The 18490-nt window shown below is 32.8% G+C and overlaps 1 protein-coding gene across 1 annotated transcript; it reads left to right on the forward strand.

Annotated features, from left to right (window-relative positions):
* The first annotated feature begins 1082 nt into the window (after nt 1–1082).
* On the forward strand, nt 1083–17704 carry LOC140448031 (beta-1,3-glucan-binding protein-like). Its single transcript, XM_072541074.1, has 4 exons — nt 1083–1354; nt 15383–15522; nt 16160–16323; nt 17037–17704. The coding sequence occupies exons 1-4, from the start codon at nt 1136–1138 to the stop codon at nt 17651–17653; spliced, it is 1140 nt and encodes a 379-aa protein (XP_072397175.1). The 5' UTR covers nt 1083–1135; the 3' UTR covers nt 17654–17704.
* The last annotated feature ends 786 nt before the right edge of the window (nt 17705–18490 follow it).

Consider the following 18490-nt stretch of genomic DNA (forward strand, 5'->3'; position numbering starts at 1 on the left):
TAGTTCCATTTGCTCCTTACACAGGAAATAATTTTCTTTTAATGAGAATTTGTGTCTCCTATCTCTCTTGACGACATAGAAGTTATTGTGAGAGAAGTTTGGGATGTAATTGATCAAGACCAAATACGCTGCTTGATTTTAAGTATGCCTCGCCGCTGTGAAGAAGTAATAAGATGTAGAGGTGGAAATACTCATTATTAAGTATTTTTGGGAAAGGGCAATTGTTAAAGAATATTTAGGTTATATTTTCTTAGGCTTTATTTGTATTAAATGTCAATAAAGTTTATGTAAGTAATGTTTTCTTTGCTTTAAATGTTGATAAAAACTTGTTACATTTAAAGTTCTGTATAATCTTTGATAATAGAGATATCGAAATAATTTTTCCACGAAAATCTTAAGAAAGAACAAATTTATCTAAAAATAATAATAATATGTAGCATTTATTTCTAATAAATTCCACAGGGTGTTGCAAAAAACGATGAAAAAACACAACTTTATTTTTACACCCCGTACACGGGTAAAACGTTGATATTTTTTAGAAAACATTAATACATTGATTTACTAGGAATAGACCCATAATATGAAAAAAACATCATTAAAATCTAATCATTCGTTCAGAAGAAAAATTGCTTTAAACTTTTGGTACATTTAAGGTGGTGCGTTAATTTTGGGCATTAGTGTATTTTGCATTTTTTTTTAATTTGTTCTCTAATTCTTTATTTCAATGCATACAGAAACAAAAGCATTTAAATGTCAAACGATATGCTTTTAAAATGTTAATATATATATACATATATATATATATATATATATATATATATATATATATATATATATATATATATATATATTTAAATACAATATATTAGTTGAATATATTTTTAGAAATCAATACATTCTTAAATATAAAGCAAGACTAATAAACAAATTTTATTTGATGAGTAAAATGTTTATTAAGATAAATAATATTGAAAAACAACTTTTTATAGTTCAATAAGTCAAACATACTGTCTATTTTATGTGGTAATTCCAAATACTTAATCCCGACCTCATTATTATGCATTAAATCGATATTATTTAGTGCAGCAAGGTATATAAACGTTGATCACTTACTATCCAATACTTTGTGCAAAGAATGACGCCGACGTACAACAAGATGAAACTCCTTCTTGTCTTCGTGCTAGTGGCGTTTTGTAAAGTGAACTCTCATCGTCATTGTCGAAGAAGTGTGACCACGGCTAGTGGACCCTTTGCACCCAAAAATATATGTTCCGGTGATCTTATATTTGAAGATAACTTCGACGATTTGAATTTAGATAAATGGAAACACGAAGATACGTTAGCTGGAGGTGGAGTAAGTAATGCATTAATATATACTATAGTAACTAATATATATTACGTTCTTCAAGGTTTGATACTAATCATAATTATTTTATCTTACATTCAGCTATAAACATTAATTAAAGGTAGGTATATAAAATATATAAATATAAATCTTATAATAGAACCAAATATCTAAACAACCGGCATTGCCGATGTGTAGATTTCGGATTTAAAAGCATACAGAAACAAAAAAAAGCGCTTAAAAACCATAACGATTTTATGGGAAAAAAGTATTTTATTATACAAAAAAGGATGAATATAAGCATATAAATTTTGACAAACAATTTTTTGCGAAAATTAGCCTAAAACATATTATATAATAATTTCTAAGATTAGATTATGAACTAGTAAGTCCCTTTAATTATAAATTAAAAAAAATAGAATAAAAAAAATAGATAACTAATGGTAAACAAAATAAAATTATTTCGTTTTATTCTGTAAATTTGGTGATATGGAATGTATGGACATCTAATATTAATAAGGTTTAACCTGCTAGCTGTCTCGGCAAAAATTGTATTTGTAGCCATTCTAAGAAAATGTCACTGTTAACGTATGCTGATTTTTCCGACATCCTAATCTTGCAACCCGGTGGCAATATCATAATGCCACTAGTCTGTTTTATTTTTCTCCTTAAAAATTCAATATGGGTGCAAGAAAATCTCTTTTGTACTACAGCAAGCTATTACACTGATCGTTTCACCTTTTTCCCCAGAGCTTACGACAGGAACACATTTTGGACCTTGTTCGGCTAGAACTTGACCGGCTTTAGTATTTAGTTGTAATCCTGTTTCGTCAGTATTAAATATGTGTTCGGGTTTATCATAAAAATTATATTCGGTCATCATTCTTCGAGATCAGAAAAGTAGTTATCGAGTGTTTCTTTGGAAATTCCTAAAGCTCGTGCAATTGCAGGTATTCTCTGTCAAATTGAAATTCTCAAATTGAAATTTCAGGTCTTCTTTAGTTCTAACTAAATTTATTTGGAAGTCTTAGGAATCACCAATCGCTGAGCTAAGCACAGTAATTCCTAAAGAACAATCTGGACCCAATCGATTTATCTTAGTCATATTGTTTGTTTTTAGTCGACGTTTGAAGTCGTTTTGGGTATTTCAAATGCTTTGGCGGCTTCATTAATACCCATATTACCACTCTTCACAGCATCTACGGCATCACTTATATTTCATACATCACATATATTTGTTGGGCATAATCCTAAAACAGAACATACGGGTTTTCTCCTCCTCGTAAGTGGTCCAGCTGTCAACAAATAGAAGGACAGATCGACCAGGCCGTATTGTCTAAAATAAGCAGACTACAGCAGTAATTGTTACACTGTAATACATATTTTAAATATAATTGAATAATAAACTATCAAATAATTATTCAAACTCACCTGTTTTTTTTTGTTTAATTAAATTTAAAAACTTAAATAAAATGATCACACGTGACAGTTTTAATTATCGTAAATAACGCTCCTACAAGTACGCAAGGATACGTTACAATTGGCGTTTTTTAAGTAATTAACTTTAAAAGATAAAACAGGAGGATAGCATTTTGCATGTCAAAATACATCCAAATCCTAATTTTCATCGAAATATCGACATTATTTCAAATATTACTTGCAAAAAACGAAAATAAACATAAAACTTTTTAACACCCTGTACTTCTGAAAAAAACAGGAACATATTTATAGGATTTTTTTAGTAGGAAACTCAACTAAACTTTTTGACATTAGATGTGTCATAATGCAATGAATTATTTGAAGTAGGATTTTTAGAACATGTCTCATTAACCGTATTAACCTGAAATGTTCGCATTTGTTACTTTGTGATTTTTTTGGGTACATAGGAATAATGGCCTATTTCAAACAAACTTGTGGAATTCGACCACATTTATAGATTTTGTTAAACAGTCTCGTTAACATAGGGATGTTTCCTTCGTTCACTAATTTAAATGTTTCTGTGTGTACCTCATCTGTATAATGCTTTACAAGATATGTATATACCCTGACAAGAAATTTGAGACGGTAACTCATAAATGTAACTTGATCTACTAATTTTAGGAGTTTCCAATCAAATACTTCGTTTATATCGGTTCCCAATATTTTAATTTAATCTCCGTACATTTTAATAGGTAGTATGCAGCCCTTTACAGTGATCCAGCTGTAACAATAGACATATTCACGATGCATTTTAGCAAATTAAAATTAGATCAGCACAAATTATGCGAATTGTTAATTCTCTATATTTATCAGTGGCTTTTCGTGATGGCAACTTAAAAGGATTGTCTACATCGAAAATTACTTTCGTTTGAGAAATTTATTTAAAAAAATGAAAATAGGTAGATAACAAAGTTATTTTAAATAATTGGTTTATATAATTAATTGTTAAATAACAAATACGCCTATTGTTAGTAAAAGGATTTATTTTTATTCTACTCATAAACAGTCCGCTTCTGTTTTTTAGAAAGTTTAATAAATAAATGAATAAACAATAAAAAAAAATAAATTTGGATTTAAATTATTTTAATGTATTGAATTGTTAATTATTACTTAATTAATTATTAATCTATTAAATTATTACTCAATCTATGTTTTAATAAACGGCAAAATTCTGAATAGTCTTAGATAAATTAATGCAATTATTGTCCTGCCACATAAAAGACATTTTCTAAAAGTAGAAAATAATTTCGTAATAGTCCGGGTAGTGTTGTCGACGACGCTGGGAAAACTATTCTAATTCGGTTTTTTGTATAACCTATTGTGAACTTTTAGATATTTTTGACCATTCTAAAGAAAAATTTTCTTCTTCACATGACATATCAGAATTATCCGACATTAACGATCATCATTACGAAGGTTTCTCGATGTTCTAACACATCAAATAATTCTCCTGCATTTGATGTGTCCTTTCTGAGTCCATTTACGAATGTTTTTTGTACTACTCCTTAGCCCTGGACGAATCTGTTGATATTACTGACAAAAATCAGCTATTAATTTTTGTTAGATGCATCAGTGAGGATTTTTGTGTAACTGAGGAACTTCTAAAACTGCACCACATAGAATACGGGACCAAAGGTATAAATATATTTGAAGCAGTTAGTGACACTGTGAAAAATATAGGCGGCGTTCAAAAGTGCTCTTGCATTTGCACCGATAGAGCAAAAGCAATGACACGCACGTATTTATAACAAAGCTTAAGAACAAAACATTTCTTCATGAACTGGCATTTCTAGCAGACATCACCTCTCACTTGAACATATTAAACCTACAGCTCCAGGGGAAAAATAAGACAGTATCACAGTTGGTTGGTCAAATGAGACATTTCGCAAAAAACTTTATCTTTTCGAGAACTGCATGAAAATAAACGACCTCACACATTTTCCTGCGTGTTTTGAAATAAATCAAGAAGAAACCATGGTCGATTTCTCGAGGTTTGCAAAAGTTCTTACAGAAATAAAAAGAGAATTCGATGAAAGTTTTTCGGAATTTGATGCATTAAACCCCGATCTTGAGCTTTTTAACAATCCAATGGGAGTCAACATCCAGAACCAATCAGCAGAATACCAATTAAAGCTGTGCGAACTACAGTCTGATTCGTTTTTTCAAGCAAAGAAAAATGAAGACATTAGTACCTTTTGGAAGTTAGTCTCCAAGGATCGTTTTCCTAAACTTGTAACCGTTTCAAAAGATTTAAAAGAAACTCATTATATATTTCGATTATATTTTTTTTTAATAAAACTAATAGCCCCATCTATCTGTCAAGTACCTACCTGTAGCCGACTCAAGGATTCTTCTGTAATTCCCAAATATATCCGGTAGATGAGCATATTTTTCAACTTGTCACTCACGCCCAATTTCCAGATTCAGGCGCCATGATAGCGCTTCGCTCTTTTCTGTTCGGACCGTCCAACCGTTAAGACGTGTTTCCAAAGTGGGTCTCAATTCAGAGACCCTTATTGGAGAGGCTATAATGCTGCTATTATATTTCTAATACTCGTCGCAAGATAGTATTGCTATGGAGTTATTCCAGATCATGGCCCAGTAGCAGTATCTTTTTTTGGAATCCCTAACCCCTCTTATCTATGATGGTGGTGATTTTATATAGTACGTAGCTGAATCAATGGTTTATTTGGTGACTTATTAAACAAGAAGAGAAACAGAGCAGATTAAGGTTGTACCAATTTTTATTATGCCTACTTTCAAGACAACAGAAATGATTATGAACTCAAAAAAAAATGAAAATATAGTGAAGTGTTCTAATTTAATTTAAAGGTTTATTTTCTTCATTGTTGCTAGTTGATAAATAACTATATTATTTTCAATGTAAACAAATTTCGAAATTTGGGGTTAATATATATATATATATACATTCATTTTCTTTATAACCAATTCTTAATTTAATACGATACAAAGATTTTTTGTTTATGATAATGTTAACATAAAATAATTTTTTGGAATCCCTTTGGGATGACGTAACTTTTAATGTTTTCTTTTTGTTCATTACTAAGAAATAATAAAGAATAGTTTTCTTGTAAACTTTCAATAAATCTTAATTTTTTTTTGCTCTTCCCCTCGAGGATAAACCAGGGGTGGCGTCCAATAATAAATAATAATTTCATATTATCTAATTGTGCTTGGATTTAAAATACGATATAGTTTCTATATTTTTATGAAAACCCCGCCCAATTCTCTTCCGACAGTGAGCGATTCAGGCCTTGTATATATTATTGTAGCACGGTAGCGTTACATAAATGGCGCGCCAATCGTGGAGCGTGTATCTTCATTATAAAAACAACGTAATATGTTTATGATTTCTGTTTACATTTCGTATTTTAGACTCAAGTTGTTTGTGTATTTGCTTTTACCCAATTTTTGTTTAATCAGTTTAACTGGTACGATTTTCGTTGTCCTTTAATTTAATCTTCGTAAAATTACGTAGAAATATTTCCGTCTACTTTCTGAGATCAAAATAAAACGTATTTGGAATGATGTGATGTAAACATTCACTGCTTAATTTCTTTTTGTCGGTATTCTTAATGCAAACGATATTAATTTGTGTATTTACAGACTCGTCTAGAATAAACATTCCATGTTAGAGAAATTTTGTTTATGTCCATAAATTAATTCGTATCTAAACGATGGCTTTCTTTGCAGTTCAGTCTTATTTGTTGATAGAACCATAATAATTATATTCCTCAATGTGTTTATTTTAAATAAACGAAATGGCTTTTAGTGTTCGTTATTTGAAAAAACAATTAAGTGAATTTTATTTCTTGACCTTGATTCATGGTTTCTATTTACGGCAATCAGTTGGGAATTATACCTATATACAGTCTGTCCCGACCTACCTAATTCTAAAATATGTTATCTGGATTCGTGTAGAATACTTACGCGAAATATTTTTTTTTGCGAGGATTTGAAGTTGAATTCTTTGATCTTGGATGTTTTTAATGTTTAGTCTGTCATCTGTTAAATTTTCTTTTTAATTTGTCTTTCGTTTATTTTAAAAATTTATTTTTTCATAGTTTAACTTTTTCGTACTTTGAAAAGAAAATTTTATTTCCTGAAAAGGAAAATGCTTTCTATATTTTACAGTCCATGGTTCTTTTGTTTTAAAAGTATAAGGAAATAATGATATAACTTCGTTTCTCTCTGCCTAAGGCGTCTTTGTTGAGAATATAGAGCGGAAATATTGTTATTCTCCTTCTGTTATGTTAATTTTATGTCTTTGTGTGGTCAGATGTAGTAGAAGTATGTTTTTGGTACTGGAATTTATTGTTATTTGTGGTTTTACCTTTCTCTTTTCTCGAGATGTCCTGTAGGACGTACAGGCACGTGACCTGTATTATTGTATCTTGAGTTATTTGTGTGATGTCAGACTGTTGTATATCCAGCAGCTTTCTTTTTTTGTCGTTGACATTTTTGCGGTGTTCTAATAGTTTATTAGACCACATATACCTTTTTGCTTTGAGACTTTTGGCTAAGGCTCAAAAGCTTTCATTTATTATCTTGTGTTCACGATATGGTACAAGTGAGGTTGAAGTAGTTTGCTGTTGTCTATTGTGACTCTTTGTATGTACAGAGGTGAAACAACCCGCTGCCGCCTATTGTGAATTTATCTTTTATCTTTATGTCGACGTTAAGACCACGTTTGTTTAACAATTGAGATAGTTCTGGTACTACCGTTAAATGACCCACTGAGAATTAAAAGTTTATATTATTTTAACTCTGTTAGAGTTCTGTTAAAGAATGGTAAACATTTCTTTGTGATTTGTATGACGACCATATTGGATTCAATTAGGTGTCAAAAATGTTTTACTGTTCAACTTTTTTATTGTTGCGGTGTGTTACATCCAACATCACTTTTTTATTATTGACGATGAACTGTAATATTTTTCTATTTCTTAGGAAGATTGTAATGATTCTTCCGTTCCTTTTAAGTCTTATCGTAAGTTTTTGTTTTGTGGAAGACTCTTACGATTTTTTTTGTTTCTTTTGGAAACATCAGTTTTAGACTACACTGTTTGTGTAGCGATTGTGGCTTGTATGCCATATACCCCATTTTCTTTCTTCTTCTCCAAGATGTGTATTAACGGTTTGGATTTATTTTCTTCTTTTGTCCTTCTGGAAGTCTTCTTGCTTGGAAATTTTCCACTGTGATCAATCCCAGAGGATATTCTTATGGAATTCTTAATTTTTAATTTTTTAGTTGATTCCCTTTACGCCTTTGCGTATTTAATCTTTGCTACCTTCTTCAGCGACTATTCAACCCCTCCGTGGCCCGTGTACAGGAAGAGTTGCGCTAACGCGAACTTTATCCTGGAGAGGATTCGTTTCCTTTCCAAATTTTTTTGGCGTGGGGTCAGTACAGCACTGATACCCTAGTACTTAGTACATTGAATACCACTTTGCTTCGGCAAATCTGTCCCTTAGTGCTTCTTTCCCTTCAGGAAGTTGACACGTTTCAATTTTTTTTTTTGAGCTGTCTCGACAACCCTTGTTTTATGTCGGTGGTGTTGACTATTAGTCAGGGAGCATCCTGCTATAGTCAAGTGGATTAGTGGACCTATCCCTATTCCAATTAATAATTTTGTGTATCTCAGATGTTGTCGCAAAGAGACGAGCCTCTGGAAGTAGTGTAGGAGACTCCGCACGTCGATCTCCAGAGCAACTCAGTTTGGCTCGCACCCCAGTTCGTTGAACTGTTTTACTTTTTATTATTATAATATTGATCATTTATTGTGTTCAATATGTCTATATATATATATATGTATATATGTCGTATTTCTTTTCGACATAAATTTTATTTTTATCTTATCTTATTCTACTTCGGTATTATTCTCTCTCTAGTTTGTATTGATCGAGATCTTAAGTTTATGCTACCCCGACCAAGAACCTATATTGATTTTAAGGGTGTTTGCAAAATTTAATCTCCTTTTATTTTTAGAATGCCTTGGTAGAATGTAATATTTTTATGCTTATGGTAATTTATATTACAATGAATTGTACATACCTTTAGTTGTCTTCAAGTGGATACAAAATTCAATTTATCTTATTTTACGGATTTATAAATCCAAGTAATTTTTTTGGTATCTATACCAAAGATATCAAGATTCCTCTGTCTAGTTACCAATGATAGTTCATTATAGTATCTGTTCATTTGCCTAAGTTTTACTCTTAGTGTGAAGACCTTCGAATTTCGACTCTCTATTCGAAACCCCCCAAAATAATGTTTGAAAAGATTATTGCTGTCTAACATCCTATATTCTGAATGGCCAGACACTGAGGAAGGCTAGGGATGAAGTAAGCGGATTCCCGCTAGTTGACTCGTCGGAATGATAAGCCATTCATAATTGTATTTCAGTAATAAATCTAGAATAACAGCCTCCCGCGTCAGGAAACTTTTTTTAGTTCTCCAATACCTGTTTAGTTATGTAATCTAGAATTATTTAGACCCTACCCGAAGTTGACCTACCAATGTTGTCCCTATTATAGGCGGATGATACACGTTAGTTATCACAAATTCTAGTTGTCATACTAATAACTAAACATCAGCTTTTTTTGTTTCTAAATATAGATGTGTCTTACAGAAATTCTGATGTCTACCTTTCCCAGTAAACTTAATAAGGCTTGTCTTTGTAGAACTTTAATGTACCCAATTTTGAACTATTAGTAACTCTTTCCTTTTATTTGTGTATTTCTAAATGTGTCTATAATGACGCGCTGCGTTATTACCTTATGTTATTCGTGGATTAAGTCATAGATGAAAGACTCTATGCTTCCGAACAAACGATGACACATTTGTATTTTGTATCTTATGGCGTTAATGATACGATTGTATTATTATTCTTATGTTATTCGTGGATTAAGTCATAGATGAAAGACTCTACGCTTCCGAACAAACGATAACATTATTTTTTTTGTGTTTTATTGTGTTAGGTCTCATAACGACTACGCAGTAAATTATCTGTTTTGTATCTTGGTGACAACACTAGTATGTTTTGCTTTATATTACTTATGAAATTTCAAATAATAATATCTTAATTATATTGTTTCGATTGAATGCGAGCATTTGGTCTCAAATAATGATTTGTAGATATGTTTTGTTTTATTCCGCTTTGTTCATGATATTGGTTATAGGTGAAATACCCTATGCATTTTGAGAGTGAGAATGCAATTTTTTTTGTTTACATTTTTATAGTTGAGTCATAAATATTCTATGCGTTCTGTTTCGCTTTGTTCTGAAATCTTTGAGTTGTTCCCACGTGAGTTGTGAAAGGAGGATTCTGTGAGTCCAGATTGTAGCTATATTTGTACATTCTGTTTGTCTTACCTCTCCGTATATCTATTCCCACTTTTGAAAAGGTTAGTATGGTGTGCCACCATGCCTAGTCCGATTCCACGCTGGTACCCAGTTGAAATCGTGGGGAGGGCTGTGTAACCGTTTCAAAAGATTTAAAAGAAACTCATTATATATTTCGATTATATTTTTTTTTAATAAAACTAATAGCCCCATCTATCTGTCAAGTACCTACCTGTAGCCGACTCAAGGATTCTTCTGTAATTCCCAAATATATCCGGTAGATGAGCATATTTTTCAACTTGTCACTCACGCCCAATTTCCAGATTCAGGCGCCATGATAGCGCTTCGCTCTTTTCTGTTCGGACCGTCCAACCGTTAAGACGTGTTTCCAAAGTGGGTCTCAATTCAGAGACCCTTATTGGAGAGGCTATAATGCTGCTATTATATTTCTAATACTCGTCGCAAGATAGTATTGCTATGGAGTTATTCCAGATCATGGCCCAGTAGCAGTATCTTTTTTTGGAATCCCTAACCCCTCTTATCTAGGATGGTGGTGATTTTATATAGTACGTAGCTGAATCAATGGTTTATTTGGTGACTTATTAAACAAGAAGAGAAACAGAGCAGATTAAGGTTGTACCAATTTTTATTATGCCTACTTTCAAGACAACAGAAATGATTATGAACTCAAAAAAAAATGAAAATATAGTGAAGTGTTCTAATTTAATTTAAAGGTTTATTTTCTTCATTGTTGCTAGTTGATAAATAACTATATTATTTTCAATGTAAACAAATTTCGAAATTTGGGGTTAATATATATATATATATACATTCATTTTCTTTATAACCAATTCTTAATTTAATACGATACAAAGATTTTTTGTTTATGATAATGTTAACATAAAATAATTTTTTGGAATCCCTTTGGGATGACGTAACTTTTAATGTTTTCTTTTTGTTCATTACTAAGAAATAATAAAGAATAGTTTTCTTGTAAACTTTCAATAAATCTTAATTTTTTTTTGCTCTTCCCCTCGAGGATAAACCAGGGGTGGCGTCCAATAATAAATAATAATTTCATATTATCTAATTGTGCTTGGATTTAAAATACGATATAGTTTCTATATTTTTATGAAAACCCCGCCCAATTCTCTTCCGACAGTGAGCGATTCAGGCCTTGTATATATTATTGTAGCACGGTAGCGTTACAAACTTCGTAACTTTGCGCTGAAACTATATTCAATGTTTGACAGTACGTAAATATGTGAATACAATATATGTGAATTTACAACAGAATAAGCAAAAAATGCGAGGATAACATTGGAGATTCGCAGTTTGAGTTTCGTAATTCTCTTGGGACAAGAGAAGCACTTTTTAGTCTACAGGTACTCATCCAGCGCTGCAGAGATATGAACAAAGACGTGTACATATGCTTTATAGACTACGCAAAAGCATTCGATAACGTAAAGCACGAAAAGATAATTGAAGTTCTCCATAAGATCGGAGTCGACTACAGAGACATTCGAACAATAGCGAGTCTCTATTGGGGTCAAACAGCTAAAGTGAAAGTAAGATCTACATTGACCAATAAAATTGATATCAAGAAAGGGGTACGAAAGGGCTGTATCTTGTCTCCTATTCTCTTTAATATATACTCAGAAGAAGTATTTAAGACAGCGCTGGAGGTAAGCACAGAAGGCATAAAGATAAATGGAGAAATAATTAATAACATAAGGTATGTTGATGACACTGTGATTCTAGCAAGTAGCATGGAGGAACTGAGTTGCCTAATGAGTAAGATACAAAAACAAGTGCACAATACGGACTCAGACTAAATATCACAAAAACCAAATGGATGTTAGTAGGCAAAACCCAACAAACACCACAGCAACTGATATTAGACTATGAAAGAATTGAACACGTGGATTCGTACATCTACTTGGGAACAACAGTTAACTCAAATTGGGATCAAGCGAAGGAAATACGTATAAGAGTAGGAAAGGCAAGAGCATCGTTCACTAGCATGAAGTAAATTTTCACCTCTAAAAGCCTCACCCTACCTCTCAAAATTCGACTTCTGAAATGTTATGTATTCCCGGTTTTGTTATATGGAATGGAGGCGTGGACAATGACCGCAACATTGATGAAAAAAGTAGAGGCCTTCGAAATGTGGGCTTACCGACGTATATTACGTATATCCTGGACTGAGCACGTGACCAACGAAGAGGTACTAAGCCGGATAGGTAAAGAGAGAGAGGTAGGAATAAGTATAAAGAAAAGAAAGTTGGAATACTTGGGTCGCGTTATGAGACCGCGTTATAATAAATATAGAGTACTACAGCTGATCGTTCAAGGGAAAATAGACAGCAGAAGGAGTCCAGGGAGGAGAAGACACTCGTGGCTCCAAAACTTGCGGCAATAGTTCGGATTGTCATCTGCTGAACTATTCAGATCTGCCGTAAACAAAGTCAGAATAGCCATGTTGATTGCCAACGTTCGGAACGGACAAGGCACATGAAGAAGAAGAATATATGTGACAGTACATTTTTTGCTTTGAAGCATATTAAATCTAAAACATGTAATCGCATGGAAAACGATTCTCTGGAAGCGTGTATTAGACTCACTACGACTAGCATGGATATAGACGTGCAAAAGTTAGTAGAGGATAAACCCTTGCCTCAAATATCCCATTGATTTTTTATTTTATGTTAAATTTTAAACATAACATGTAAAGTGTGCACCATAATAAAATACTTATAAATAATATTTCGTTTTTCTAATACTTTTTTAAAATAAACTTTTTTTGAACGAGTCGAGTTGACTGGCCCTTCATAATAAAAAAGGAACGAAAATGTACATCACTAAGTTATCTATAAGCGCTATAAGATATTTAAAGCAAGAATGTGCAAAAAAACAAATCAGGATATTTTTCCAGTGTGTCGACCACACTATACGGACTATCAAAATAAAATAAAGCATATTTATACATATACGCAAACGAGTTAATTAATTTACAAACCTGCAGCAAACTCGATGGGATTTCCTAAAAAAGATAATCTGGTTCTCTTAATAATCCTTCCAGTTCTAACCTTGAACTGTTATTCACAGAGTATCATCCGAGTTCAAAGCCTTGCAATTTATTTATATTAGTTCTATATAACATACATATTTATACAGTTGAAATAAACCTTATTTATTATTCGTATTTGTCTCTGGCATCTGCGATATATAATTTAATTTGGGATTCACAAGATATTAATTGAAAAAAATGAATAAATATGTCTTAATCATTTTGCTTTTAAATACATTTAAATACATTAAAAAAGTTTTAGATTAGGGGAAAAGCCAAAACTGCTAATTATACCTTTATACTATGCCGCTGCATGGTCAATCGCTATTCGAATTTACCATACAATACATTGACAGATTGAGAATTGGCTAACCAAATATACACTTCTCCAAAAAATTAACGCATCACTTTGAAATATTAAAATATATTAGCGTTAATAAAAATTTCCATTGTAATGTTATATTTTGCAAGCTCCTTGTATATGCTATTCGTACACTCTATATTTATTGACTGTGTTTTATCCCTATAGTTTTTTTTTGCAACAAAACAAAAAGAAGCAAAAAATGTACTAATTTAATAAATATACTAATTTCCAAGTGTTCACGAATTTTGTTCGGCTATTGTTTAATTGTTCATTATTGTTAATTGTGTTTATTATGGAGCGTCAATCACGTAATTTAACCCGAGATGAATGTGCCCAGGCAGCGATACTGTCGGAAGAAGGTTGGAGTTACCGAAGAATTGGTCGTCGGTTTAATGTGTCCCACACATCCGTCTCACGAGTGTTAGAAAGATTCCTCCAAACTGGGAATCATACTCGCAGACCAGGGCAAGTACGAAACCGGGTAAATACCCCTATTCAAGACCGATTGTTAAGAATTTCTGCTCTTCGACAACGTTTTGTAACACATAGAAGTCTACAAATTCAGCTTCGAGACGTGCATTCTATACAAATTAGTGCTGAAACTGTTCGCCAGCGACTTAGGGAATACAACTTAACACCTAGGATTAACTGCAGAGCATCGAAGGGGGAGACTACATTTTGCCAGAGAACACGTTAATTGGTTAGAGGCTGACTTGGAACGAGTGCTATTTACTGATAAATCCCGATTTTGTTTGTACAATAACGACAGACGTATTCGTGTGTTGCGACGACCTAACGAACGATATACTCAGTGTAACTTCTCACTCGCCCCATTTTTTGGGTGGATGATCCGTTATGATGTGGGGTGGTATTTCTTTGACCACACGTACGGACCTAGTGGTCATACAAAATGGAACTGTTACAGCTGAAAGGTACATATTGGAGATCCTGGAGCAACATGTAGTATCATTCGCTCCTTATATCGGTGAAAATTTCTTACTAATGCAAGATAATGCCAGACCTCACGCTGCACAGATCGTCAGAAATTATCTAAAAGAGGTAGAAATTAACACTATGGAATGGCCAGCACATGGTCCGGATTTAAATCCTATGGAAAATCTCTCGGATATCCTTGGTAGGTGATTAAGAGCGACACCGATCCAACCAAACAACTTACAGGAAGTGGGAGAGAGGCTGATCCAGATTTGGAGAGAACTAGACCACAATGAAATACGGCAATTAATTTTAAGTATGGGCCAACGATGTGAGGCTATTATACGTAGTAGAGGTGGAAACACTCGTTATTAAGACTTTTTTCATATTTTAGTTTACTTTTCTTATCATTATTTTTTTGGAATTTTCCGTTTTATTTTTTTTTTCTCCTGTACTTCAACATTTTCTGATGATTAGACAAATTGTTATAATTACTAATAAAATGTAGAATAAATCTGGTGAAGTTTTATTTTTTATTCTTTGCCTGCTTACAAATAAAATTGATGTATTGAAGTGGTGCGTTAATTTCTTGGAGAAGTGTATTATGACTGAAGAAATTTAGTATTTGAAGCTTGCATTTGAGGTTTTAAAACATTCAAAACTTTTTATAAAGAATAACTTTTTTTGATAAAACTATAATTGGACACACGTTAGTGTGTCCAATTATAGTTTTCACTGGTGAATGTCGACACCCACCAATTTGGAACTTTCACAGTAACATATATATTGTATTTACATTGGTACTATCTGACTTCTTTATGTTTACAGAACAACGAATTTGAGTGGTATACAAACAGCAGAAACAACAGCTATACTTCAAATGGAATTTTACATATAAAACCAACTTTTGTAGCCGACGAGCTAGGAGAACAATTTTTACAGTCAGCTACCGTAGATTTAGGGAACAAGTAAGCATTAATCGTATATATAAAAAGTATACTCATATACCCATGTTTTCAAAGTCAGATATGAAAGGTGAACCAAGAAAATTTTAGAATAGAGATTTAGACATGATGCCTGTCGATATCGAGGACGTCCTCCGACAAAATGGTCGGACGACATTCGCATCTAGCACAACTGGATTCAAGGTGCACAAGATCGGATGCAATGGAATTATTTACGAAAGGTCTATGTTCAGCAGTGGACTCAAAACGGCTAATGATGGTGGTCCTATATAGCTATATATAGTTTAATATTAGTCATTGGCACGTGACGTGTTGGGGATGAAATATTTCCCACCCAGTCTATCCTACGTGGAGTAGAGGTTCGGTGGAGACACTCAGTCTCAGACCGATATGGGGTGTAGTGAGTATCACGTATATTCGCCCGTCTGTATGAATAGCCAATAGTAAATGAAGCGAATATTATCGAAATACGACAGAAAGACAATTTATTTGAGTAACGTGTTCGTTATAGGATGAAGGCTATTTGAACGGTTAAAATGATAGTTAATTGCTGTTCAAGTTAATTATTCTTTTAAACTCTTCCTTTTATCCAACTTTATTTAATTACATATGAATTTATTTTCTTTATTTGTTATTTTAGGTGTACTAATCCACACAATTTTGGTTGTAAAAGAACAGGCTCACCAGCTGAAATACTAAATCCAGTAAAAAGTGCTCGTCTTAGAACATTAGATACCTTTTCATTTATATATGGCAAAGTTGAAGTTAGGGCTAAAGTTCCAACAGGAGATTGGTTATGGCCAGGTAGGTATTATTTTTATACGATATTTTCAGCTTAGATGATCCTTACTTTAACATCAAAAAAATGGACTCATAATTTGATTGTTTCTGTTTAATATGAAGAAAAAAAGTGCCTTGCCATTTACAATGATTAAGATTTTCTTCCGATATTTTCCTTTAAATCGACAGATTCATTTAAATCGAAATGTTAAACGCAAAATAACAGCTAAATTGCTCAAAATCTTAAAAAAATGCGGCAGTTTCTGTGTTATGGTTTTATTCAAGTTGTGTTAATTATTTTAGTTAAGATTTGTCTTTAAGATTGCTGCCTTAATGTTTTGGAAAAAAAATTAGTAGAATTTGTTTGCTTGTGCTATGTCATTCTTCCATGTTCTTTGTTTTTGTATGTTTCTATCTTCTTTCTACCTAAGTCCTTTAATGTTGCGTTTAAATGAAGTTTTTATACTGGACAACTCCAGATCTGTATCGTCTATTAGTCTAGAGGCCAGCTAGATCATCGTTGGCTAGAATGAGTCTTAAAATGAGCTACTTCAAAAAGAGTCTTATAAACAATTAAATTGTTTATAACAATTGTTTGACCACTCGGATCGAAATTTATCCTTATCATATCAGAATTAAAAATGCCACGTTGACCTATTTTGGCCCCTAGACTATATTGCACGTTGTGAATATTGCATATTTTCGTATTTTAATATGTGAATATTTTTGTGTTTTAGCAATTTGGTTGCTACCTAATAAATGGATAGAAAACGGAGATTGGATTTCATCTGGAGAAATAGATATTATGGAAACAAGAGGAAACAAAGAACTGATAAAACCTAACGGACAAAATATTGGTACACCCCTATTAAGTACTACTTTACATTGGGGCGCAAATGCACAAACCAATCGCTATGCTCAAACTCACTACGAAACAACCTTACCTGAAGGTTTTGATCACGCTTATCATAAATACCAAGTGGAGTGGACCCCCGATTTTATAAAATTTTCTTTAGATGATATAGAAATTGGAAAAGTTGTACCACCTTCTGGAGGATTCTGGGAGCTCGGAAATTTACAGCAGACTGGATTACCTAATCTATGGAAAGGATCAAGCAAAATGGCGCCTTTCGATGCTGAATTTCACATAATTCTTAATTTGGCTGTTGGGGGATACTTCTTTCCTGATGAAGCTGATAATAGATCAGGTAAAAAGCCGTGGTCTCATACTTCTCCCTACCGTATTGGTATGACAGATTTTTGGAGGAACAGGCAGCAGTGGATACCAACGTGGAATTTGGGCACAGACGATTCTCATCTTAAAGTAGATTACGTCAGAGTATGGGCAATATAGATATAAGGATATATTTATTATGAAATAATAAATAAAACTTTTATTTAAAAATTTCGGTTTATCTTTTCTTCCTTATATAAAAACAGTAAAATGACTTGATAAAACATTCACTTCAAAAATATTGTTCCATTATTGATGCGAAGCTTTTATCATACCGATATTAACCCATTAACGCTTAAGTTTTGTTTGTTTTTTGAAAATCTTTACTTTTATGATTAATTAGATGAAAATGTTAGTAATTTAATAAAAAAAATCTCCAAAGCTACAATACTTCGGACACTTTATGCGAAATTAATCCAGATATGCCCTCCTACAAGCCATCCTGGAGGAAACAATTTTTGGAAGGCGAGGTCTAGGAAGAAGAACAACATCCTAGCTAGAGAACCTCACAACCTGATACACAGATATGAATTTCCATAATGATCGTCAACATTCGTCACGGATAGGTACATCAAGAAGAAGAATTCCTTAGTGTTTATTGTATGCTAACGATGAATGATACCTTCTTCTTCAGTTTTTTTCTATTATAAGTTCTGTTTTTGTCCTACACGGCACTCTATTCTCCCGTCACCTTCTCTGAGGTCTCTATCTGTCATATCATTTCCTATGTACCTACGTTTTCCATCTTATAGCAGGTCTTCCTCTCCGTCTTTTTGCCGGCGGGTCCCAGTCCAATAATTTTTTCGGCCACCTGTGTTCTGGCATTCTTTGTACATACCCATACCACTGCAGGGCTCTGTTTTCCAACTTTTTTGTAATTGAGCATTTTACTTCCATTCTGTTCCACATTTCCACTGTCCAATTCAGCTGTTCTTATCTTATTTTGTATTGTTGTTG

This window comes from Diabrotica undecimpunctata, chromosome 8 (assembly GCF_040954645.1).
Source record: "Diabrotica undecimpunctata isolate CICGRU chromosome 8, icDiaUnde3, whole genome shotgun sequence".
Lineage (NCBI taxonomy): Eukaryota > Metazoa > Arthropoda > Insecta > Coleoptera > Chrysomelidae > Diabrotica > Diabrotica undecimpunctata.